Source organism: Pezoporus flaviventris, unplaced genomic scaffold, assembly GCF_033815535.1.
Source record: "Pezoporus flaviventris isolate CSIRO_AGI_PZ_B2104156 unplaced genomic scaffold, CSIRO_AGI_Pfla_v1 ptg000166l, whole genome shotgun sequence".
NCBI lineage: Eukaryota > Metazoa > Chordata > Aves > Psittaciformes > Psittacidae > Pezoporus > Pezoporus flaviventris.
Window position 1 is genome coordinate 352,154 of NW_026892714.1, and position 27,569 is coordinate 379,722.

The following is a 27,569-nucleotide window of genomic DNA, read 5'->3' on the forward strand; positions in this document are numbered from 1 at the left end:
TGGTGCAGTGCTGTGTTTTTGACTTTCAGCCTGGGAGCAGCGCTGATAACACTGATGTTTTTAGTTGTTGCTAAGTCATGTTTACTCTGACCAAGGACTTTGTGAGTCTCATGCTCTGCCAGGAGGAGGGGAAGTCGGGAGGAAGCAGAGACGGGAAACCTGACCCAAACTAGCCAGAGGTATTCCATACCACAGCACATCATGCCCAGTATATAAACTGGGGGCAGTTACCTGGAAGGGCTAGATCACTGCTCTGGTCGGGCTGAGTATCGGTTGGCGGGTGGTGAGGGGTTGTATAATCTTCCCTTGTTATTTCCCTTGTCATTTTTATTATTGGTGGTAGCAGTAGTGGTTTGTGTTATACCTTAATTACTGGACTGCTCTTATTTCAATATGTGGGAGTTACATTCTTTCAGTTCTCCTCCCCATCCCTCTGGGAGCTGGGGGGAGGAAGGGAGGGGAGTGAGAGAGAGACTGCGTGGCTGAATTGGCTGACTAAGTTTAAACCACAACAGTTCTTTTTGGTGCCCAGTGTGGGGCCTGAAGAGTTGAGATAGTGACAGATCTGACTGGATTGTGTCTATCATGTGATAAGCATTTATTGTTTTGGATTAATAGTCAGTCGACACAATGCTGATTTATTGGCTCACAAAGTTGTTGCTCTTGCTCTCACAGTTTCAGCATGTCATAACTTACTTACAGCTGGTATTTGCTGTGTTAGTGTTTATCGGCTGGGGGCCTTGGGCTAAGGTTCTTGTTTCTTTGTACTTTATGGTAATGACTTGTAATACAATAGATGCTTTGATCATGAAACCAATCTGGCTTGTGTTCCCATTGTGGTCTTCACCTCTATACTTTGCGAGGTATATAATAGAAGTGTATCGCAATTACACATCTTTTTTCCTCTCCTCGTGTGGTCAACCCGTGAGGGAGACATTCCCACACACCCCTACAACAGATAACGCAGCTACTCCAACTCCAAGCACAGCAGCTACACCAGCCCCAGTGACAAGTACAGCAGCATCAACTGAGAGTTCTGAAGGTTTTGAATGGCCTTTGGCTACCCTTGAGACCTGCCTGCTGATTGTGATAGGGATCACCATGTTGGCACAAATACAGTGTGTTTTATCTATGACCATTTTGTCTGATCTTGAAAGTTAAGAGGAGTTGTGTTTGGGTCTTGTCTAGGATTAGACAACAATATAGGAGGACCAACAAGAGATTTTCCCCAAGGCTGGACAGTCATGAGTGTCAGGGTGTGTGGGACAGTATGGGCAAGTATCTAGTCCACTGGGCCCCTCCAGTGCTTTGGAAGCATTGTAGATAGAAGGCAGCTGTATGGAGTCCCCGCCGATAAGATGCATAAACTGCTGAAGGGAAGGGTGAATTATTTTGAGCCTAGTGGGCCCATGACACTTCAGGCCATCACAGGGCAGAGATGCAACATAGAGATGGACTCATGATCAAGGTGTGGACTTAGCAATGTACACTATTGCCCAGGTTATTCACGAGTGTGAAACATGCTGCAATTAAGCAAGCCAAGCGGTTAAAGCCTCTCTGGTATGGAGGACAATGGCTGAAGTATAAATATGGGGATGTCTGGCAGATTGACTACATCATACTCTCCCTCCTGCTCTGAAAGACTGTTAGAAGAGATGGAGGCAGACATCATGGAATGGATGGACTCAGCAGCTTTATAGGCATTGATCCATGCATTAAGGAATGGTCTCTCTCTCTCTCTGTAGGTGTATATATATGTGTATATATATCAGATAAGAGTGATAGTATATTGAAAATGTGGGATCTGAGCATGACGCAAATGGTATGGAATAAGGGGTGGATACTGTCCTGGGTTCAGCAGTAGCAGTCATTTTTCTCCTTCTTAGTAGCTGGTGTAGTGCTGTGGTTTTGACTTTCGGCCTGGGAACAGCGCTGATAACACTGATGTTTTTAGTTGTTGCTAAGTCATGTTAACTCTGACCAAGGAATTTGTGAGTCTCATGCCAGGGAGGAGGGGAAGTCGGGAGGAAGCAGAGACAGGACACCTGACTCAAACTGACCAAAGAGGTATTCCGTACCACACCATGTCATGCCCAGGATGTAAAACTGGGGGCAGTTACCCGGAAGGGCTAGATCACTTCTGTGGTCAGGCTGAGTATTGGTTGGCAGGTGGTGAGGGGTTGTATTCTCTTCCCTTGTTATTTCCCTTGTCATTTTTATTACTGGTGGTAGCAGTAGTTGTTTGTGTTATACCTTAGTTACTGGACTGTTCTTATCTCAACCCGTGGGAGTTACATTCTTTAGATTCTCCTCCCCATCCCTCCAGGAGCGGGGGGAGGAAGTGGGGGAGTGAGAGAGAGATTGCATGGCTGAGTTGACCAACTGAGTTTAAACCACGACACCCTGTTTGAGTTTCAACCCGTTACCCCTTGTCCTAGTTGCTCCCATGCTGGGACAATGGGGCTGACAGTCACAAACTAAAAGGTAGGGAAGCCAAGCAGTTGGGATCACTTGCTAGAGAAGGGGGAGCTGTGAAGGAAATGTATCATTACAAGGACGATGTTGTATGTCGCTCAGCCATGTGGACTATGATATAGAGAGTCCTCTTGTACCTGAAGAAAATGAGCCATTGTAGAGATCATCTGCTGTAACTTGGATGCCGGGAATGCACCTGTAGATCCAAATGAAGTCAAATGCACACGACCCATGTGTCAGAAATATACACGGAGTGCACCATCATCATATGCCTACTCATTGGCATCAATGACCTGGAGTGACCCAGCAACACCAGCACTGGATGAAGTGAGTCATCAACCCCAAGAGGTTCTGTCATTTCAGCTGTGGAAAATCTCCTGTCCCAGGAGTTCAAACAATTGAGAGGCGATCTATCCAGCTCCCCACATATACCAGCCCACATCTCAGCTATTAACAGAAGGCGTCCTACTGCCCGAGAGAGAAGAAATAGGAGGTACATGCCATGGGCCACCCTATGGTTTTATCTGTGGGATCACAGAGAAGATGAGAAAGTGGGATGGAAAACCTGCCTCAGTTCTGGAGGAATGGGTGTGTGAATTGAAGAGGAAAACAATGGTCAGGGATGATCTTCCTAAGAAAGTTGCTGATCCAGTCCTTTGTGGTCAGTTCCCCAGATGGAGTGGAAGAGCCGATTTTACTCTGACTCCTATGAATAGGAATGCTAATCCCTTTGTACAAGAAGTGGAGAATCTTATGATCACTATTAGAGGGGCCTTGCCTCCAGCCAGGTGGAGGAGAGGGACATTCAGGTTTACTGGACTGTGTGGATCAGATGGCTTGGCACATCAGTCCCACAGGAGTATAAGGCTCTAGTAGATACTGGTGCACAGTGTACCCTGATGCCATCAAACTGTCAAGGGGTAGAACCCATTTGGATTTCTGGAGTGACAGGAGGATCCCAAGAGCTGAGTGTACTGGAGGCTGAAATCAGCCTGACAGGGAAGGAATGGCAAAAGCACCCTATTGTGACTGGTCCAGAGGCTCCATGCATCCTTGGAATAGACTACCTCAGGAGAGGGTACTTCAAAGACCCAAAAGGGTACCAATGGGCTTTTGGTATTGCTGCCTTGGAGAGAGAGGAAATTAAGCAGCTGTTCACCTTGCCTGGTCTCTCAGAGGATCCTTCTGTTGTGGGGTTGCTGAAGGTCAAAGAACAAGTGCCTATCATGACCACAACAGTGCAGTGGCGGCAATATCACACTAACTAAGACTCCCTGATTCCCATCCATAAGTTCATCTGCAGACTGGAGAGCCAAGGAGTGATCATCAGGAATTGTTAACCCTTTAATAGCCCCATATAGCCACTCTGAGAGTCTAATGGATAAGAGACTGTCATGGACTGAATGAAGTTACACCACCACTGAGTTCTGCTGTACTGGACATGCTAGAACTTCAATATGAACTGGAGTCAAAGGCGGCCAAATAGTATGCCATGACTAATATTGCCAATGCATTTTTCTCAATTCCTTTGTGTTGTGGTTTAAGCTCAGCTGGTAACTCAGAACCACACAGCCACTTGCTCACTTCCCCTGTTCTTCCTCCCCCTGCTCCCGGAGGGATAGGGAGGAGAAGGAATAGAATGTAACTCCCACAGGTTGTTATAAGAACAGTCCAGTAACTAAGGCATAACACAGAACTACTACTGCTACCACGAATAATAATAATGATAAGGGAAATAACAAGGGAAGAGAATAAAACCACTCACCATCTGCCGACCGATACCCAGCCCGACCCGAGCAGTGGTCTTGGCCTTTCAGGTAAATCCCCTCAGGTTATATACTGGGCATGATGTGCTGTGATATGGAACGTGTGTGTGATGTGTGTTTCTTTCTTATTAGTTGGTGGAGACATTGCTGTTATCTTGTTGATCACTTCTGTGGGAATCTGAGGACGTCCATCTTGCCATTTAATTCCCAGAAATTGAATCTCCTGTGCATGTCCCTTGACCTTACTCATGGCAAAACCAGCTATCAGCAGGATTTGGACTATTTTCCTCCCTTTCTCAAAAACTTCTTCCACTGTATCGCCCCACACAATAATGTCATCAATGTATTGCAGGTGTTCTCTATCTTGCCCCTCTTCCAGCGTAGTCTGGATCAGTCCATGGCAGATGGTAGAGCTGTGGTTCCACCCCTGGAGCAGTCAGTTCCAAGTGTACTGGACACCCCTCCAAGAAAAGCGAACTGCATCCTGCACTCTGTTGCCAAAGGAATTGAGAAAAATGCATTGGCAATATCAGTTGTGGCATACCTCTTGGCTGCCTTTGACTCCAGTTCACACTGAAGTTCTAGCATGTCTGGTACGGCAGCACTCAAGGGTGGTGTGACTTCATTCAGGCCACGATATTCTGCTGTTAGTCTCCACTCTCTGTTAGACTTTCACACTGGCTAAATGGGACTGTTAAAGGGTGAGTAGGTCCTGCTGTTCACTCCTTGGCTCTCCAGTCTACAGATCAGCCTATGGATGGGAATCAGGGAGTCTTGATTCGTGTGATATTGCCACCAATGTACTGTTGTGGTCGCTATTGGCACTTGCTGTTCTTCGACCTTCAGCAACCCCACAACAGAAGGATCCTCTGGGAGACTAGGTCTTCCAGAGTTTGAGGTTTCCAGGTGAGAGAAAACAAGAGACAAATAGAAAACTCTTAACTAGTTTATTAATACAGGAAAATAGAGAGATAGTAAAGGATACAGTCAAGGATACTTCTGATGTTTGTTTATCTTATTGACCCCAAGGACCCTGTGAAGATGATCAGGAAACCAGCTCTGAGGGTCATCATTGCAGTGCGAGGTGGCAGGCTGTCCTGGGTTCAGCAGTAGCAGTCATGTTTTTTCTTTTGTGTTAACTGGTGCAGTGCTGTGTTTTGACTTTTAGTTTGAGAACAGTGTTGGTGAAGCCGATGTTTTCGGTTGTTGCTAAGTGATGTTTACCCTGACCAAGGACTCTGTGAGGCTCATGCTCTGCCAGGGAGGAGGGGAAGCTGTGAGGAAGCAGAGACGGGGCGCCTGACCCGGGCTAGCCGGGGAGGTATTCCATACCACAGCACGTCATGCCTGGGGTGGGGGGTAACTGGGAGTTACCCGGAAGGACAGGGGCTTCCGGGTGGAACTCGCTTTCTTGGCCGGTGGTATCGTATTCTCTTCTCTTGTTATTTTCCCTTATCATTGTTTTAGCCGATAGTAGCAGTGGTGATTTGTTGCTGGACTGTTCTTGTCTCAATCCGTAGGAGTTGCACTCTCTCGATCCTCCTCCCTGTTCCTCCGGGAGCGGGGAAGGGGAGAGCCCCGGTGCGGGGGGGGGGGAGACGGACACGGACCTTGATTGTTGTCAGCTCGGCACCACTCACTGGGAGTGAGTGAACAAGTTACCTGACTGGGTTTAAACCACGACACAGGCTCAACCTTAGTGAGCATCCCCACGGAGCCAACGTTGACTTGGGTGTTATGAGGTTCTGCCTTTCCCGGATCGCATGAGGCTCAGGCTTTAATACTGACAAAAATGCACAGTCATTTCGATGCAGGGGGCTAGCCTGTGTTGGAAGAAGTGGCTAGCAATATCTCAAAAGGTCTACAAGGGTTGAGACTTTCCCGGGGAGTTCTAAAGTGGAGCTTTCCAGGTAGGAACCAAAGCTGGATTTTCCAGAGAGCAGAAAAGCAGGACTTTTCTGGGGAGGAGCCAAAGCAGACAAACAGTACTTTTCTGTCTTTGTGTGTTTCACCACCAACCATTATTGATTTTCTCTGCCACACTAGGCAAGGTGGACAGGTGCTCAATTTCCTTTGTCTCCAAAGCAGCAATATCAAAAGCCCATCGGTACTCTTTTGGGTCTTTGAAGTACCCTCTCCTGAGGTAGTCTATGCCAAGGATGCATGAAGCCTCTGGACCAGTCACAGTGGGGTACTTTTGCCACTTCCTCCCAGTCAGGCTGATTTCAGCCTCCAGTACAGTCAACTCTTGGAATCTTCCTGTCACTCTAGAAATGCAAATGGCTTCTACCCCTTGACAGCTTGATGGCATCAGGGTACACTGTGCACCGGTATCTACTAGAGCCTTATATTTATAGAATCATATAATCATAGAATAGTTAGGGTTGGAAAGGACCTTAAGATCATCTAGTTCCACCCCCCCTGCCATGGGCAGGGACACCTCACGCTAAATCATATCACCCAAGGCCTCGTCCAACCTGGTCTTGAACACCGCCAGGGATGGAGCATTCACAACCTCCCTGGGTAACCTATTCCAGTGCCTCACCACCCTAACAGGAAAGAATTTCCTCCTTATATCCAACCTAAACTTCCCCTGTTTAAGTTTTAACCCATTACGCCTTGTCCTGTCACTACAGTCTCTAATGAAGAGTCCCTCCCCAGCATCCCTATAGGCCCCCTTCAGATACTGGAAGGCTGCTATGAGGTCTCCACGCAGCCTTCTCTTCTCCAGGCTGAACAGCCCCAACTTCCTCAGCCTGTCTTCATATGGGAGGTGCTCCAGTCCCCTGATCATCCTCGTGGCCCTTCTCTGGACTTGTTCCAACAGTTCCATGTCCTTTTTATGTTGAGGACACCAGAACTGCACACAATACTCCAGGTGAGGTCTCACAAGAGCAGAGTAAAGGGGCAGGATCACTTCCTTCGACCTCCTTTTGATGCAGCCCAGGATACGGTTGGCTTTCTAGGCTGCAAGTGCACACTGCTGGCTCATGTTCATTTTCTCATCAACCAACACCCCCAAGTCCTTCTCCACAGGGCTGCTCTGAATCTCTTCTCCACCCAACCTGTAGCTGTGCCTGGGATTGCCCCGACCCAGGTGTAGGACCTTGCACTTGGCATAGTTAAACTTCATGAGGTTGGAATCAGCCCACCTCACAAGCATGTCAAGGTCCCTGTATATGGCATTCCTTCCCTCCAGCTCTGGGACTTATGTGCCAGTCCATCTGATCCACACAGTCCAGTAAATCCGATTGTCCCCTACCTCCACCTGGCTGGAGGCAGGGCCCCTCTAATTGTCATCAGAACACTGGACACTTACATCTTGTAGAAGACGGTAAGTAGAAGGAGCTGGAGTAAAATCATCTCTTCCACTCCATCTGGGAACCTGCTCACCAGGGACTGAAGCCACAGCTTTCATGGGATGATCAGCCTTGACCTTTGTTCTCCTCTTCAATTCATGCACCCGTTCCTCAAAAGTTGAAGTAGGTTTTCCATCCCGCTTCATCATGTCTTCTCCGTGATCCCGCAGGTAAAACCATAGGGTGGCCTGTGGCGTATACCTTCTATGTCTTCTCTCTTGAGCAGTAGGATGCCTTTTGTTAATAGCTGAGACCTATGTCGGTATACTTTAGGAGCTGGATAGATTGGATAGAACAAGTTGTTTGAACTTGTGGGACAGTTTTTTTGCAGCTGAAATGATAGAAGGGGTGAGATTGTTCAAACTCTTGGAATTGGCAAATCACTTCACTTGTTGGTGGTGTTGCGTCATGCTAGGTTATTGATGCCAATGAGTAGGCATATGATGACGGTGCACTCCGTATAAATTTCTGCCACATGGGTCGTGTACATTCGACTTCATCTGGATCTACGGATGCATTGTTGGCATCTGACCTATGATAGTTCATCACTGCAATGGCTGATTCCGTCAAAGACTGGATGCCTTTCTCTAGAGTAGTCCACTTGGCCGAACGACTCATAACATTGTCATTGTACAGAACCTTTCTTCCAGAGCTTCTAAGAGCCTCCTCCTAAGGCTGACGGACTGTTTCTCTTTTCCAATTGCTTTGTCAATTCCCCCTTCTCTAGCAAGTGATCCCAGCTGCTTATCTTCTCTACCTTCTTGTTTGTGACTGTTCCCCCATTGTCCTAGCATCAGAGCAACCAGGTGATGGATGATGTGCTCCCCTGGATGACAGGTGAAATCTTTTTGCATATTCTCTAGGGCTGTCGAGGTCCAGGGTCAAGAAGTCACCTCTTGTTCTTTTTCTCTGATCCATGTTATAATAACTCTTGTTCAGATGCTGTTCTGTGTAGTAAAGTGCACTGGTTCTTCATCTTTCTTCACTGTACAGGTTGATTTTTGTGCCTCTTGTTTCCGTTTCCCCTTGCGTACAGGGGCAACCAGTATTGGCATGAATTGGTCCTTTGGTTTAGCTGCAGTGACTATCACTGTGGTTGAAGTGGCTGCAGTATCTGCTGACAGGGTTGGTGTAGCCGCTATGCTTGGGGGTTGAGTAGCACCAGCAGCTGCCTTGTCTTTTGCTGTCAGGGTTTGAGTAGCTGCTGTACTTGTAGTTGGAGTAGCTGTGTTGTCTGTTGCTTTGCCATCAGATCCAGAGTCATCTTTTTCCCTTTGAAAGTGCTGGATAGTGTTGAACAGGGCTCTGTAAGTGTAGGCCAAGCCCCAGCACGTTGCCATGATTTGTCCCCATCTGTTATGACCGTGATGGCTGAACACCTTGCTTAAGTGTTTTACTTGTTTGCACTCGTTCAGTGTTAAAGTTCCAAAGCACTGGAGGGGCCTACTGGCCTAGATACTTGCCCATACTATCCCCCACACACCCTGCCAATCATGACTGTCCAGCCTCGGGGAAAATCTCTTAGTCGTTGTCTAACCCAAGACAAGACCCAAACCTGACTCTGCTTAACTTTTGAGATCAGAAAAAATGGTCGTGGGTAAAACACATTCTGTGTGTGTGCCAACATTCTGATCCCCATCACAATCAGCAGGCAGGTCTCAAGGCTACCCAAAGGCCATTCAGAACCTTCAGAACTCTCAAATGGCGCTGTAAATAGTCTGGTGGGGGATCTGGGAAACACGTGAATGTCTCCTTCATAGGTTGACCACCCGAGGAGGGAAAAAAAGATGTGTAATTGCTAAACACTTCCATTATATACCTCCCAATAGAGGTGATGACCACACTGGGAACGCAGGCCAGGTCAGTTGCATGATCAATGATTCTACTGTATTACAAGTCATTACCATAAAGTACAATGAAACAAGAACCTTAGCCGAAGCCACCAGGTAATAAACACTAAGACAGCAAATACTGGCTGGAAGTAAGGTATGACATGATGAAACTCTGAGATCAAGAGTAACAACTTCGAGTGCCAATAAATCAGCATTGTGATGAGTGACTATTAGTCCAAAGCAATGAATGCTTATCACAAATATGATTAGATGCACTCTGGTCAGATCTGTCGTTATCTCAACCCTTCGAGCCCCACGTTGGATGCCACAAAGAACTGTCATGGTTTCAGCCCAGCTGGTAATTCAGTACCACACAGCCACTCACTCACTCCCCCCCTTCTTCCTCCCCCCACTCCCAGAGGGATGGGGAGGAGAATGAAAATAATTTAACTCCCACAGGTTGTGATAAGAACAGTCCAGTAACTAAGGTATAACACAAAACTACTTCTGCTACCACCAATAATAATAATGATAAGGGAAATAGCAAGGGAAGAAAATACAACCTCTCACCACCCGCCGACCAATACCCAGCCTGACCTGAGCAGTGATCAGGGCCTTTTGGTTAATTCCTCTCAGTTTATATTCTGGGCATGATGTGCTGTGATATGGAATACCACTTTGGCTAGTCTGGGTTAGGTGTCCTGTCTCTGCTTCCTCCTGGCTTCCCCTCCTCCCTGGAAGAGGATGAGACTCAAAAATTCCGTGGTCAGAGTAAAAATTAGTTGGCAACAACTAAAAGCATGTATGTTATCGGTGTTGTTCCCAGGCAGAAAGTCAAAACCACAGCACTGCACCAACTAGTAAGAAGGAGAAAAATGACTGCTGCTGCTGAACCCAGGACACTTTGGCAGTGGAGTGCAGGCTGCAGTTTGCTTTTACTTGGAGGGGCATCCACTACACTTGGAATTGACTGCCCCGGGGGTGGAAACACAGCTCTCCCATCTGCAATGGATTGATCCAGACTGAACTGGAAGAGGGGCAAGCTTCAGAGCACCTGCAGTACATTGAGGACTTTATCTTGTGGGGCGATACAGCAGAAGATGTTTGTAAGAAGAGTAAGAAAACCAAATCCTTCTGAAGGCCAGTTTTGTCATAAAACAGGATAATGTCAAGGGACCTGCAGAGGAAGTTCACTTTTTGGGAATAAAGTGGGAAGATGAATGTCTCCAGATCCCCACAGATGTGATCAACAACATAACAGCAATGTCTCCACCAACTAGTAAGAACGAAACAGAAGCTTTCTTAGGTGTTGTGTGGTTCTGGAGAATGCACATCCCAAATTACAGTCTGATTGTAAGCCCTCTCTATCATGTGACTTCTAAGAAAAATGATTTCAAATGGGGCCCTGAGCAACAACAAGCCTTTGAGTAGATTAAATGATAGTTCATGCAGTAGCCCTTGGACCAGTCCGGACCGGGCCAGATGTAAAAAATGTGCTCTACACCACAGCTGGGGAGAATGGTTTTGGGGAGACTCGAGTTCAGCCCCTTGGCTGTTGGAGTCGGGGATACAGGGGATCCTAGGCCAGCTATACCCCAACTGAAAAAGAGATACTGGCAGCATACAAATGGGATCAAGCTACTTCAGAAGTGATTGGAATTGAGGCACAGCTCCTCCTGGGACCCCAGCTGCCAGTGCTGGGCTGGATGTTCAAAGGCAGGGTCACCTCTACACATCATGCAACCAGTGCTGCATGGAGTAAGTGGGCTGCGCTACTTACACAACAAGCTCAAATAGGAAATCCCAGTCGTCCAGGAATTCTAGAAGTCATCAAGGACTGACCAGAGGGAAAAGATTTCGGAATGTCACCAGAGGAGGAGGTGATGTGTGCTGAAGAGGCCCCACCATATAATAAACTGTCAGAAAGTGAAAAGACATATGCCTTGTTTGCTGATGGGTCCTTCCATATTGTGGGAAAGCATTGGAGATGGAAGGCAGCTGTATAGAGTCCTTGATGACAAGTTGCAGAAACTGCTGAAGGAGAGGTGAATAGAGTCAATTTGCTGAGGTGAAAGCCATCCAGCTGGCCTTGGATATTGCTGATTGGTAAAAATGCCCAGTATTTTATACTGACTCATAGATAGTGGCAAATGCCCTGTGGGGGTGGTTGCAGCAATTTAAGCAGAGCACCCAGCAGCACAGAAGTAAACCCATCTGTGCTGCTGCACTGTGGCAAGATATTCCTGCCCAGGTGCAGAATCTGGTGGTGAAGGTACAACACGTAGATGCTCATGTACCCAATAGTCTGGCCACTGAGGAACACCAGAACAACCAACAAGTGGATAAAGCAGCTAAGATTGAAGTGCCTCAGATGGTCTTAGATTGGCAACATAAGGGTGAATTATTTTTTCCCTCAGTGGGCCCATGACACCCTAGGCCATGAAGGCAGAGATGAAACATATAAATGTGTTTATGATTGAGGGGAGGACTTAACAATGGACGCTGTTGCCCAGGTTATTCAGAAATGTGAAACTTTTTGCAATTAAGCAAGCCAAGCGGTTAAAGCCTCTTTGGTATGGAGGACAATGGCTGAAGTACAAATATGGGGAGGCCTGGCAGATTGACTATATCACACTCCCTCTGACCTGCCAAGGCAAGTGCAATGTGCTTACCATGGTGGGAGCAACCACCGGGTGGCTGGAAACATACACTGTGCCCCATGCCACTGCCTGGAATGCTATCCTAGATCTTGATAAACAAGTCTTGTGGTGACACGGCACCCCAGAGAGAATTGAGTCAGACAGTGGGACTCATTTCCAGGACAACCTTATAGACACTTGGGCCAAAGAGCATGGCATTGAGTGGGTATATCACATCCCCTACCATGCACAAGCCCCTGGGAAAATAGAACGGTACAATGGGCTGTTATAAACTACACTGAGAGCAATGGCTGGTGGGACTTTCAAACATTGGGATGCACATTTACCCAAAGCCAACACCAGAGGATCTGCCAACAGGGCTTGCCCAGCCCAATCAGAACTTTTACATAATGTAGAAGGGGATAAAGTTCCTATGGTGCACATAAAGAATTTGTTGGGGAAGACAGTCTGGGTTTTTCCTGCTTCAGGTAAAGGCAAACCCACTTGTGGGATTGCTTTTGCTCAGCGACCCGGATGTACTTTGACAAAACTTTGAGAAAACCAGACAAGTTCAGTGCTGTTGTCAGCAGGCAATAGTTGAACAGTATACAGTCTCTCCTGCCCTGAAGGACTGTTACAACAGATGAAGCTTAACATCATGGACTGAATGAACTCGGTGAACTTCATAGGGTTGTTCCATGGACTAGGGAATAATATCTGTCTCTTTGGTTTTTATATATATATATATATATATATATATATATATATATGAAAAAGCACCAGTATATTGAAAAATTTGGGACCTGAGCATGACATTAATAGGTATGGAATAAGGGGTGGATACTGTCCTGGATTCAGCTATAGCAGTTATTTTTCTTTTTCCTAATAGTTGGTGCAGTGCTGCGTGTTGGCTTTAGCCTGAGAACGTTGCTGATAACACTCCACTGGTTTAGTTTTTGCTGGGTATTACTTATTCGGATCAAGGACTGTACAGTCTCATGCTCTGCCAGTGAGGAGGGGCACAGGAATCTGGGAGGAAGCTGAGACAGGACACCTGACCCAAACTCGCCGAGGGGTATTCCATACCACAGCACATCATGCTCAGTATATAAACTGGGGGGAGTTACCCAGAAGGCCCAGATAGCTTCTCATGTCAGGCTGGATATTAGTCAGCATGGGTGGTGAGCACTTATATTGTGCATCTCTTGTGTTTCTTGAGGTTTTTTTAGTTTTTTTATTTTTTTCCCCTTCCCTTTTTAGTTTTATATTCTCTCCCCTTGTTGTTGTTTTTATTATTTTATACTTTAGTTATTGGACTGTTCTTATCTCAACCTGTGGGGTTTACATTCTTTTGATTCTCTTCCCCATCCCTCCCAGAGGTGGTGGTGGGGTAGGTGGGGAGTGAGCTCACGCTTGCATGGTTCTGAGTTACCGGGTGGCATTAAACCATGAGACTTTTCAATAGAATTCAGTACCCAAAGTGCAGCCTGAAACATTTTTAAGGTGGTATATTTTAGTATTTCTGTACAAGGTCTTCTTTTATGCTGGCTTCTGAAACAAAAAGGTTTGTTGTTTGTTCCATCCTTTAGTATCCCTTCAAGAGAGATTGTATCAAAAAAGAACAATTAAATTAAAATTGATTTGTCTTACTGATTTTCCTTTTTTTTCTTTTTTTTTAAAAAGGGTGTAAAGGGTGATGGATAACAGCATATGCCTTTGTGCTGTTTTACTGATGGACTTATTTGAAAAACATAAAAGGCATATGTGCCAAATTTACATATTTGCTAATTAAAAAATCTTCCTGGAAGCATTCAGTAGACTATCTTCTGTAACCTTTAACACTGTAGCTAATGGATACAGCCTGGAAATTTTCATAGGAGGTCCTCTATTAACCTTAAATCTTAAACTAACAATAGCGTGTGTGCCTTTAACGTAGTAGAATAGGCCAAACTTTTCTAACTTACTAACACGTAGAGAGAAAGGAATGTTCAGCTGATGGGGGAAGGAATGTTATGGGACTGATAACAACTAAGGAGACAATAAATAAGACCAAGGATGTCAGCCTTCAAGATAGCATAGTGGCGTCCAGCGTGGAGCAAGACTGGAACAGAACAGAAGCAAGGACACACTAACTGCTAACTCAGCATTAGGATCTTGCAAGCGTGTGCTAGCACTGAGGTCATTCAGTAAACACAGTGAGGAAGACTATCAATGACCACCAAAGACTGCCCCTCAGCAAGAAAGTGCATGCATAATTAGGATGCAAATATTATAATTAGTTCATAGAAAATCTATGAATATGCATGAGTCTACTAAATATATAGCTGCTGTTGGCAAGTATTGGGTGCGCTCACCTTTGCGAAACAATTTGCATGTGTGCCCAGAGCTGCAATAAATAATGCTGCCTCTAAAACTCCAGATTGAGTCTTAGAGAGTTTCTCATACCGACTTCTATGGTAACACTTTAAATAATGTAAATGATTATGAATATTTAACTTTTTAATATGCAGCTACTAAAGGATTATCATGTTAATGAACATGCTCTTCTGGTTTGCAGGGCCTTTCTTGTGCTTTTAGCTCTCTATGCATGGGAAGTCACGTATTGGGAATGGGAAGCTTCTTGTCTTTTTCCATCTTCATCTGCAATGGGGCAATTAAACTGGAACTTTCTTAAAGGATTTCATAAACATTTTTGTGTGCTAAATTATGTTGTGTGCTTCACAGTCTCTACCAACTGAAAGGATGAGGGATGTTGATAGAATAGGCTCTAACTCTCGTACTTGTGCATGGTGGGCTCCATTGTGGGTTAGCATTGTTACCCTGCTCTAAGTGATTTATACCTTTGATGGGAACTTTACTCTTAAAATGGGCTTAATATTAATAGTATGAATTAGATTTCTGAGTTGATATCATGTAGAAGTCTGTATATTTACTCTTAACCTTAGCTTGCACATTAAGGAAAGTATTTGCTGGGCATTTGATTTATAGGCGTTTAAAGCAAATGATAAATTTAAACTTGGCTTATGCAGGGCAAGCTACCTGCTGAATTTCCTGATGGATTATGAAATAGTATAACCACAAATGTAAGGCTGATCCTTTTCATGTAAGTACTTTGTTTAAAGAATTATTAGCTCACAAAGTAGTCCCTGGGTAGGGAGTGGGGGGTCTGAGCTCTGTTCTGCAATAGCTGCAGATATGCTAACTGAAAGAAAAAAAAAAGCCTTTCATCCCATTGTGTGGGAAAAAAAACTAAATTATCTGCTCCAGTGATTTCAGTGGTACGTGAATGTATGTTACTGTTTTCTCTGCAAATTTTCTCATTAATTGCTTTCAAATTTTAGCATTATTTTGGCTATAGGAAAAGCAAAATTTGTAAAAAATAAAAATCTAGAAAATACTTATAGTGAGAAGATGTCTAGACATATGCCTCATGACTTCATTGCATTTCATATAATTGAATGAAATTGTGTTATATTTTTGGTAACCATTTTTCAGAGCTCAGAATATGTTTTGAAAGACAAAATCTTCATGTTATTATGGCAGAGAGGGTCACAGGTCTGTTTGCTATACCTACATAGTTTAAAAAAATACAGTTAAAAAAGAAGAAAAGTATTTCATTTTAGCAATGCCCTTTATTTTGTAAATTATTTTGGATCTCTGGAAAAAGCCTGTGGCATAAAGTGAAATATTCAGATTAAAACTTCCTCTTTCTGTGATACCTGGAAAGAACAGGAGGGAAGCCAGCAGCCCATAATGGTGTCAGGTATGCTTCTATTTAAACACCACAAAATTAATTTGTGCTTTTTCAAATCCAAACTGGCAGTGGAGACATTTGTTGATGTACTGAGGACGGAAAACATGTTTTTGGTGCTGTAGGGTTCATTTGATTTTTTTTTTTAATGACTGAGTAGGGAGGTTACATTGATGTCTTGTTATAATGTATGTTGTTTTCTTATTCTGCAAACATGTAACACTGAAAATAGATTTGCAGATCACACAGCCTACTACTTATATCATGTAATAGTTATGGAGGAAGTATTGTACCAAAATATGAACTGAAAAGCTGTAATTTTTTTCTGTGGTTATCAGTCTGCATTAGTGTGTGATAAAGTGTGCTGCTTAAGAACTACCATTCATATGCCTTCACACTGACAAATAGAAATGTATATAGAGACACCACCAAATCTGTAATTTTGCTGTTCTAGTTTCTGATGCTGCCAAGAAAAAATCCAGCACTGGTAAGTGAAAAATGTTTGATTACATGCCTAAAGTACTGATGAGTAGCCTAATTATATTTTAATAAAGTATTGCTATTGATTCTGATGATAGCCAAATACTATTTGCATGTTTGTGGATTAAAGTTAGTGATAGGTCAGCATTGTTGCAGTGCACTCTCTTAAAAATGTATATATTTTGCATCGATATCATTACTTTAAATCACAAATACACTGTTTATACTTCTGTTTTAGATGCCCATCTCATTTGCCATTACCCCAAGTAACCTTGTGGGTAAATGCTGAATTTGCCTGGTTGGTGCAAAAGTACTGCCAGGGTAGAATTAATGATTCTTGGTACCTTTCTAACTATGGAGCAAGTAGGAAATTCTGCTTCCCTCCCCTCCATGTTCTAAACCACTCTGAAAGTCATGTTTCCCTGTTTTTTCCCCCCAGTAAAGTATGTGATAAAGCTTAGTTTGTGATGCTTAGAAAGAAATGGTTTGTTACATAAAAAATATCTCTGGGCACTTTTTTTCTCTGTTGGCAATCTATGGTTAATAGAAAACATGCTTAGTAAATACTAGTTTTCTATGGCATGTGAGGCAAATGTACATTTAATGGTGAATGAAACCTTATATGTTACTGTGAGATATAACAGTTGATCTTGCAGATATCAAATTACAATATATCCATGCTGTGTTTACCATGATTTTACTGAGAGAACAACAGGAGCTGTCTTGATTGTTGTCTGAAGGGTTATTGCAGAATCACAGAAACTGCCCCTTTAGTGGTGAGATTAAACCTTTGGTTATACACCATCAAGCATATAATATTTAAAAATATTTTAAGAGGCTTTTTCTTCATGCCTGAAAGGTCTCCAAGCAAATAATTTATATTTAGTGTGTCTCAAATGTTTTTACTTTAAATGCACATAGGCTGCAAGCACTGGATAAGAGGAAAAAAAATCAAAGCAATCTATACACATCATCATATTGCATTCTAACTATTGGCTCACAAAAAAAAATCTAAAACTAGTGTTTCATTTATGTTTAAAATTCAGAGACTGCACTGATTTTCAATAAGGGAAATATTACTGAAGTTCCTCCTGGTGCTGCTGTGGTGAAGGCAGTCAGAATATCTCCAGCACGCATACTGTATCAGGAGCTTTGCAGTGTCCCTACCAATTCGGTCCTGTGTGAAATTCTGCATCTACATTCTTTTACTAAGAGACAGTATTTTTCAGAAAGAAACAAATTGTCAGAAAGCCTTAAAATTCAAACAGATTTTTAAAAGTTTGTGAAGTTGTGACAGTTATTTCCTCTTACAAAAATGGCTGAGGCTTGTGGAGTGGGGTTGGGAGGGCTCTGGAAGGAGTTGTTTATGTGTTTGCTTTTATGCAAACTCTGGCCATGGCACCATGAGCTTGGGTGATTTGGGCATAGCATGTCAAAAGGAAATTCTAACTTACTGTTACCTTTTATGTAGAAAAATAGTTTATACAGCATCTGATTTTCTGTAAAAAAAAATTAAAATTTAGTACCCTTGATCTTGATCTGTGCAAGATCCGAGAGCTCTTGTTTCATCTAAGTAATTTATTCATATAAGACCTTTTAAGTATTCAGTGACACAGAAGAATTTTGAATTTGAGGACTGGGCCAGGCCTTTGTCTTGGAGGTTGTGTTTGTTTTTCAGCAGATGGTTGGAGTGCATCAGTGTCCATTTCTCAAATAGAGATCTCTGTGAGGCAAAGGCTAGATTCTGTAAATATTAAGTAATTGATTGTTATAACTGATACCAAGTTGTCATTATATTGCTCCCCCACCCCATCATCTCAGTGAATTTTGTTAAGATTCATGACTTTTTCCTTCCTCCTTGAAGGAAGTGAATTGTATTTTCACTTCGATGTGGACAGAGAAACTTGCCTAAAATGTTGGGGAAAAATCTGCTGTCAAACCAAAGCAGCAGCAAGCATCTTTGGTAAATCAGTTATATGAAATACGCTTTGATGTCCAAATGGCATAAAAGCCTAAATTCTTTTTTTCAAGACTGTTCAGCAGCTTAAAGCATGAAGCACTCCAGATATAAAGTAGGGTGATTACTGCAAAGTTCAACTATGGAAGCAAATGAGTCAAACACAGGAGTATCAGATAATTTTTCATAATGAATACTGAAAAGGATTTCACTCTGCTTATGAATCTAGGAAAATCAATTATAATATTTTGAGAGTTGTGCTATCAACTATGACATTCATTTTTTTCAGCACATTTATAGATTGATTTCCTGAATTCTCAGAAAACCTGTAATTTGCATCTCAGGTTAGTGTTGTTAAGTGTGCTGCTCCATGCCTTCAAGTTGCCTTTTATTGCAGAATTTACTACCATATACACATTTACTGTTTTGAAGTACAATTAAACAGTATAGAAGACCTTAGGCAGACTGTAGGAAAGGATCTGGTTCGAGACTATCTTAAGAACCTGAATGTACACAAGTCCATGGGACCTGATGAAATCCATCCGCGGGTCCTGAAGGAGCTGGCGAATGAAGTTTCTAAGACCCTGTCCATCATATTTGAAAAATCACGGCAGTCAAGTGAAGTTCCCAATGACTGGAAAAAGGGAAATATAACCCCCATTTTCAAGGAAGGGAAAATGGATGACCCAGGGAATTGCAGAGCAGTCAGTCTCACCTCTGTGCCTGGCCAAATCTTGGAGCAGATTCTCCTGGAAGGCATGCTAAGGCACATGAAAAACAAAGAGGTGCTTGGTGACAGCCAGCATGTCTTCACTAAGGGGAAATCCTGCCTGACCAATTTGGTGACCTTCTATGATGGGGCTATGGAACTGATGGATAGGGGCAAGGCAGTTGATGTCATCTACCTGAACTTGTGTAAAGCATTCAACACTGTCCCACACAACATCCTTGTCTCTAAATAGGAGAAACATAAATTTGATGGATGGACCACTCAGCGGATAAAGAATTGGCTGGATGGCCGCACACAAAGAGATGTAGTCAATGGCTTGATGTCCAGCTGGAGACAGGTAACAAGTGTTGTCCCTCAGGGATCAGTGTTGGGACCAGTCTTGTTCAACATCTTTGTTGGTGGCGTGGACAGTGGGATTGAGTGTGCCCACAGCAAGTTTGCCAATGACACCAAGCTGTGTGGTTTGGTTGATACACTGGAGGGAAGGAATGCCATCCAGAGAGACCTTGACAGGCTTGTGAGGTGGGCTGATGCCAACCTAATTAAGTTTAACCATGCCAAGTGCAAGGTCCTACACCTGGATCGGAACAATCCCAGGCACAGCTACAGGTTGGGCAGAGAAGAGATTCAGAGCAGCCCTGTGGAGAAGGACTTGGGGGTGTTGGTTGATGAGAAAATGAACATGACCCAGCAGTGTGCGCTCGAAGCCCAGAAAGCCAACCGTATCCTGGGCTGCATCAAAAGAAGTGTGACCAGCAGGTCAAAGGAGGTGATAATCCCCCTCTACTCTGCTCTTCTGAGACCTCACCTGGAGTATTGTGCGCAGTTCTGGTGTCCTCAACATAAAAAGGACATGGAACTGTTGGAACAAGTCCAGAGGAGTGCCATGAGGACGATCAGGGGACTGGAGCACCTCCCGTATGAAGATAGGCTGAGAAAGTTGAGGCTGATCAGCCTGGAGAAGAGAAGGCTGCGTGGAGACCTCATAGTATCCTTCCAGTATCTGAAGGGGGCCTATGGGGATGCTGGGGAGGGACTCTTCATTAGGGACTGTAGTGATAGGTCAAGGGGTAGCACGTTCAAACTTAAACCGGGGAAGTTTAGGTTAGATATAAGGAAGAAGTTCTTTACTGTAAGGGTGTCCTGGGTTCAGCAGTAGCAGTCATTTTTCTCCTTCTTAGTAGCTGGTGCAGCGCTGTGTTTTTGACTTACGGCCTGGGAACAGTGCTGATAACACCAGTGTTTTTAGTTACTGCTCAAATGTTTAGTCTGGCCAAGGACTTTCTGAGCCTCATGCTCTGCCAGGGAGGAGGGGAAGTTGGGAGGAAGCAGAGACAGGACACCTGATCCAAACTAACCAAAGAGGTATTCCATACCACAGCATGTCATGCTGAGGATGTAGAACTAGGGGAGTTACCCGGAAGGGCTAGTGAACTGTGGGGTTGGGCTAGGTATCTAGGCCTTTGGGAGCCTCAGCTGGGTCCAGCCTTGGGCACCCGGGACAAGTGGAGGATGCAGGAGACCACCCAGCATTTCCCAGCAAGTCAGAGGAAGATCTGGACTCAGAAAAAGAGAAGCTGCTTGTGAGAGAGCTGGCAAGCACGGCAGCTACACCAGCCCCAGTGACAAGTACAGCAGCATCATTTGAGAGTTCTGAAGGTTTTGAATGTCCTTTGGGTACCCTTGGGACCTGCCTGCTGATTGTGATTGGGATCACCATGTTGGCACAAATACAGTGTGTTTTATCCATGACCATTTCGTCTGATCTTGAAAGTTAAGAGGAGTTGTGTTTGGGTCTTGTCTAGGATTAGATGACAATATAGGAGGACCAACAAGAGATTTTCCCCAAGGCTGGACAGTCATGAGTGTCAGGGTGTGTGGGACAGTATGGGCAAGTATCTAGTCCACTGGGCCCCTCCAGTGCTTTGGAAGCATTGTAGATAAAAGGCAACTGTATGGAGTCTCCAGCGACAAGATGCATAAACTGTTGAAGGGAAGGGTGAATAATTTTGGGCCTAGTGGGCCCATGGCACTTCAGGCCATCAGGGCAGAGATGCAACATAGAGATGGACTCATGATCGAGGGGTGGACTTAGCAATGGACACTATTGCCCAGTTTAATCATGAGTGTGAACACTGTACACAGCCTCTCCTGTCCCGAAAGACTGTTACAAGAGATGGAACCTGACATCATGGACCGAATAGACTCAGCAGCATTTTAGGGACTGGTCCATGCACTAAGATAAGAGTGCACTGAGATAAGGGTGATGGTAGATGGAAAATGTGGGATCTGAGCATGACGTGAATGGTATGGACTAAGGGGTGCATACTGTCCTGTGTTCAGCAGTAGCAGTCATTTTTCTCCTTCTTAGTAGCTGGTGCAGCGCTGTGTTTTTGACTTTCGGACTGGGAGTAGTGCTGATAACAAGGATGTTTTTAGTTGCTGCTCAGATGTTTAGTCTGGCCAAGGACTTTCTGAGCCTCATGCTCTGCCAGGGAGGAGGGGAAGTCGGGAGGAAGCAGAGACAGGACACCTGATCCAAACTAGCCAAAGAGGTATTCCATACCACAGCATGTCATGCCGAGGATGTAGAACTAGGGGAGTTACCCGGAAGGGCTAGTGAAGTGCGGGGTTGGAGGAGGTATCGGTCGGTGCTCGCTCGGGCTGGGGGGGCAAGTTATTGGTTGGTGGGTGGTGAGGTGTTGTATTCTCTTCCCTTGTTATTTCCTTTAGCATTATCATTATTTTTGGTGGCAGTAGTGATTTCTTTTATACCTTAGTTACTAAACTGTTCTTGTCTCAACTCGTCGGAGTTGCATTCTTTTGATTCTCCTCCCCATCCCTCCGGGAGCAGGGGTAGGGCAAGAATGGGAGGGGCTGAGAGAGAGGCTGAGCGGCTGACTGGCTGACTGTGTTTAAACCATGACAAAGAGTGGTGCGGCACTGGAATGGGTTGCCCAGGGAAGTTGTAAATGCTCCATCCCTGGTGGTGTTCAGGGCCAGAGACTTGTGTGACATGATTTAGTGTGAGGTGTCCCTGCCCTTGGCAGGGGTGTTGGAACTAGATGATCTTAAGGTCCTTTCCAACCCTAACTCTTCTATGATTCTAATATCATCAACCCTGACATTTATATGCCAGCTACTTCAAGCAGGAGCTGATTTCTGACCACCTTCAGAACGGCAGTAGTCCGTTTAAAGAGTTTTCCAGCTGAATTTAAGTATTTAATAATGTCTTGTCAAAAGAAGGCGTTTTTTAGAGGGTTTCTACTTGCTTGTTTTGCACACAAATAAAAATCCCTGCAGCAAATGAAATGCTTCATCTTGCAAAGTCCTCTGGAGATCCAGGTATCTGCTGTGGGTATAATTTGTCTAAGTCTTCTAAGCCATTTCTCTCTTGGGTGGCAACATGCAGCATGAGCCTTGTTTACATTTTGTATGGAGAGGCAGCAGAAGGGATGTTCCTCACCTGCAATGTTCCTTGTTAAGGATTGAAGATGGGACAGAATCCTGGTGGTCAAGCCATTTTTCACACATCTTGACTCCTTGTAGGAACACAAAGTTCACATGAAAATCAGAATGAATTAAAATGCTGCCCATTTATGTCAGCTCAAACCAAGGTCATGAATTCATTATTACAAGTGCTACTTGGAAGAATTTGTCTCTTATAAAGTATAAACTGGATTTTCAGTTATTTTTCTAAATATTGATGGTGGCATAACTATTCAACTTGAACATGCAGTGAGAAATGCCAGATCCTTGTGAAAGAACTGATTTGCACCATAGAAAATTCAAATTCAGAAAGAGACATGCACAATCTAAAATAATCATGACCCTATTTTAATACATGTTATTCTAAAATAATATATTATGTTTGTTATTCCAAGTCTTTTATAAATAAGTTATTAATCTATGTATGTGTTTACGAGTAAAATAGTTTATTTTTCTGTATTTTTTGTGTATTGTTAAATTACTAGCAGAAAAATGTTAACTCTTTACCTTAGACATGAAATTGAATCATCTCGAATTTGTCAACAGGAAGAAGGTGGAGAGTGATTATGAGGCTCTTCAGGATCGACTCCATACATCGCCTAATAAACTGTCTTATGATATCATGGTATGTACGCTGTAGAGTTCACACAAGGAAATGGGCTAAAATTTTTAGTAACTGATATCTGCACTGGTAGTGAGGTGTTATTCAGGTGGCCGTGTAGTACTTCGTAATGTTATGGTTATTATGGTAATAGTTAAACCTTTGCTTTTGTTTCTTTCTCTTTGAAAACCGTTGTAAATTACAGTGTTTCTGACAACTGAGAACCAATGACATAAATGCTAATAGTAAACCTGACATATTTGATATGTAATTCTATTGTATAGAAAACTGTAATTATGACTGAATGTCCTGAGTTCAGCAGTGCAGTCATAACATGACTTATGTTACTTACTCATTTCCTGAGAAGAGCGTGGCCATAGTATTTCCTGATTCATGGAAATAAACCCTAGAACATTGATTTTTACGTAAAAAGGTGCTGCTAATTTTTGTTTCACAGATCTTCATATTGACATAGCGATCTTTTCTGGTGCTTTGAATCTTCCCTAACAGCTGCACAGCTCCCTGTGTAAACTTTACCCTGTTGGCTCACCAGAATTTTGACCAAATTGGCTTTTCTCTCTTTCTTTTGTCCCTCCTCCCTTCTCAGGTCCAATTCAAGTTATATCTTTGAAGGGAGGGAAGTTGTACTGTAAATAACTGAATGGCTGATTTCATCCCAGAGTGCCTGGCTGCTTTCTTCCTTTGACAGCTTGGCTCAGCATATAGAGTTGAGTTGTTAGTAAGACGGCGTTGAAGTATTCTTACCATGTGGAAAAAGAGAGTGTTTCCCTTTCCTGTGCTAATGATTCAGCACTAGATTTTATGTGTGTAGTCCATTTACTATGTGTATATGTGTGGCCATATGTTGTAAAGCAAAAAGATTGTGTTGTTTTGAAGCATAGCAAACCCCCTTTTTTAAATAAAAAAAGCTAGCTAGGGCTTATTCTTAGTTAAAGCAGCAGTGTCAACTCACATCTGTTATTTTAAATGTATGTAAGTGGTTCCTATCCTGTTAGCCAAATATTTTCATATGTTTTCAGTTTTGCTTTCATCATCTTGGGGGAAGAGTGTACAGGCAAATAGTGCAGTCTGCTACTTGAAAACCAAGTTGGGAAGGGTACATGTGTAGGAAAAGTGCATTTGGCATAGACTTAATGTCAGGATGCTGCCTGCTGGAGAACTGTTTAAAGTCATGGTACCCTTCTGGATACTGGAACTAGGGAAGAACACTTTCCAAGGGAACTGATCCACTAGGCCAAGTGCTCTGCTTCAGTATAAATGTGTTGAGAAAGCAAGTGGCTATCCTGAGGAAATGAAGGAGGTGGCAGAGGAATAAAGTAGAAGGAACTGATACAAACTGGCTGAGACAGAACTCTTTTTACCCTAAGAAAGAGAAAACATGAAGTGGATGTGGTTTTTAGTGTTTTGCCACCTTCATTTTAACTTCAATTTGATTTTGGTCTCCTTTGCAGTTGAAGCCCAAAGTCAGCCAGACAGGTGGCAGTAGGTCTGAGGGGGCTGGTGCAGGAGGCAGGCGTGAGGGTGGCCAAGGCTTCTTAGGAACAGGACTTGCCCAAGCACTGTCTGTAAAGTGTGGGCTGTAGAAGGTTTCTTAATTCATGAAAACAATGTTCCAGGCATTGTAATATGTGTTAGAACAGGGCTTACACATCTTAAGAAGCACCTCTTAAAGTTGTAAAATGTGCTTATCCCCAGTGTACTCCTGTCTGAAGTATTCTGAGTCAGTATTTGGAGAGTCATTAGAGGATAGGTATTGCTTGGTGGAGCATTGCTTGAAGGTTGAGGACTGGTGAATGATAAAACAAAGTGAGCTTAAGCACAGTCTGATCCTGCTAGTAGCTCCGCAAACTCACACTGAGGTTTCTAGTTACTTACTATTAGCAAGACAGATATTGAGAAAAGCAACTTAAGTTTGAGTTAAGTTTGAGTATTTTTAACATTTTAGTAAAGGTAAACTTGCTGTTATTAGGAGATGAATGTAGTCTGTGTATAACAAATATGTAACTCACCCAAATGATAATATTTTTGTCATCAAGGCTTACATGTTTAGATTAAGTGGATTGTTTTCCATGCGAGCATTCCACTATTCTATAATTTTATGTCACAAACCAACTTGTCTAGTTAAATACTTTTCAGATTTTGTAAGTACAATACTAAATTTAAATTGATCTGGTCATTTGAATAGATACGAGGGGTTAGTCATTAAATAACTGCTGTAGAATTTTTATTTCTTTAACTCTGTATTTTATTTTTTGCTAAAAACTAAGGCATGAATGACTGTCTAGGCTTTATTTTCATTTGTAATTTTCAGCAGTTTCTTCTCTGCCTTTCACAGGTACCTTTTGGTCCTCTTGCCTTCATGCCAGGAAAACTTGTCCACAGTAATGAGGTTACTGTTCTGCTTGGGGAGAACTGGTTTTCAAAATGCTCAGCAAAACAGGCTGTTGAGCTGGTTGAGCACAGAAAAAAACGTATGTATGCTTCTGAACATAAATTAATAGTCAAAATTGTTTTTGTATTAATATATAAAATTAGTAGCATATACACTGTGATTTTATGAGCTTGCTAACAGAAGTCTTATTCAGATGTAATACCAGTTTAGCACCTTATTTTCCATCTTTATATTTTATTGGATATGTCTAATTTTTTTAAGGATCTAGCCAGAGCTTCTTTTTTCTTTTTCAGTGATGCATCAGCTTAAGTTACCAAAATTCAGGTTTTGATGTTAGATGTTAGAATACAAGAACAGTCAATATTTGTTCATGTTTGATATATGAAAAAGTAAAAAAAGAAAAGAAAAAACAAACCAAACTAAAACCCCCTTTCACTTTTCTTTAATGTGAGAAATGCTGTATTTTCTTCCAGAAAGTAGACATCACATTGTACTTTTGCTCTTAGTTACCTTATATTCTGTTTATATATTCTGCATATCTATTATAAACCTGTATTCTGTTCTCTTGTCTTTCTTTGCTGCCTTCTCCTCTGTTTTAGTTTTTTTTGTTAGTTTGTTTGTTTTTGTCCATATAATTTTCCAGCTTTCTTCTTTCTCTGCACATGCTTTACTCCTGCTTGTTGGTTTGGTTTTTTTTCTTACTTGCTGCTCAGCTGCATTTCTGCCTCCTGCCCTCAGCGTTCCTATCGATCCACTGCTTCTCCCCAGATGTCGTGCTGTTGGTGACCACCAAATTTATCTTCCATAGCAGCACATCACAGAGTCAGACAAGACAATTCCTGGTTTTGTTTTCAGCTCTTTTTAGTTGTTGATGAGATCTTGGCTTTGAAGAGCCAGGGACACCAGTAAGTAGTGTGCATGGTGCACTTTGAAACCTCTTTATGTTAGAAAGAATGAGGGCCTAAAATATTTGATGTAAACGTTAAGGAAGGAAAAGCACAGACTTTTCTCAGATTATTGGATGTGACAAAGTTGGACAACAGCCTCTGGTTCAATCTGTCTTAAAAGTCTCTAAGAAGCTTAAACCACAGGGTAGTAAGAGAAGGAGACTATGGAGCCTTTTTATGGGGGTCTCAATGAATTAAAAAAACTTTTTAGTTTGTAAAGTGAATTGTTTCTCGCTCTGTATGGTGCATTTTAAAATTCAGTGAATGACGCTGGAGGTGTTCATGATGCACAGTGGCAAGTTGAAAACACAAAACCCTGAGCTTCCCCTGCAGTTAGGTGAATGAGCCCTTTTCCAGGTGACCCTTTCCTCATGGGGTCCTGGCCACAGGAAGGTCTGTCCTTCAGCCTGCCCTGATATAGCAGTAGCAGTCAGTTTTTCTCCTTCTTGGTAGCTGGTGCAGCATTGTGTTTTGACTTTCAGCCTGGGAACAGTGCTTGATAACACCGATGTTTTTAGTTGCTGCTCGGTAACGTTTACTCTGACTAAGGACTTTGTGAGTCTCATGATCTGCCAAGGAGGAGGGGAAGCCGGGAGGAAGAAGAGACAGGACACCTGACCCAGGCTAGCCAAAGGGGTATTCCATACCACAGCACGTCATGCCCAGGGAGGTAACTGGGAGTTACCCGGAAGGGCACAGGTTCTTCTGGGTTGGGCTTGTTTTGGCGGGTGGTATCGTATTCTCTTCCCTTGTTATTTTCTCTTATCATTATTATCATTGGTGGTAGCAGTAGTGATTAGTGTTATACATTAGTTACTGGACTGTTCTTATCTCAACCCGTGGGAGTTACATTCTTTCGATTCTCCTCCCCATCCCTTCCCCTTGGGGAAGGAAAAAAAGAGGGTGGAAAGGGTGAGTGAGTGAATGAGCTGTCTGGCTGGGTTTAAACCACGACACAGCCGACTAGGAGGAAGGTCTCCCCTTTGGCCAATGGGGAGGAAGGTCTCCCCTGCTGCCGATGGGAGGAAGGTCTCTCTCCTTTTGCTTTCCGCGGGCAGGGCAGGCGTGAGTGACCTGGCAGGCTGGCTGCAGACAGAGCATCATCATAGTCCCGGCTGTCCAATGACAGT

The 27,569-nt window shown here is 43.4% G+C and overlaps 1 protein-coding gene across 1 annotated transcript in view; it reads left to right on the forward strand.

Moving 5' to 3' along the window:
* LOC133283352 (unconventional prefoldin RPB5 interactor-like) overlaps positions 1 to 27,569 on the forward strand; it is a 64,938-nt gene that overhangs the window by 16,934 nt on the left and 20,435 nt on the right. The window contains exons 4-5 of the mRNA XM_061480043.1: positions 23,025 to 23,103; positions 25,436 to 25,571. Of these exons, the coding sequence (XP_061336027.1) occupies positions 23,025 to 23,103; positions 25,436 to 25,571 (215 nt within the window). The remainder of the gene's footprint in view (positions 1 to 23,024; positions 23,104 to 25,435; positions 25,572 to 27,569) is intronic.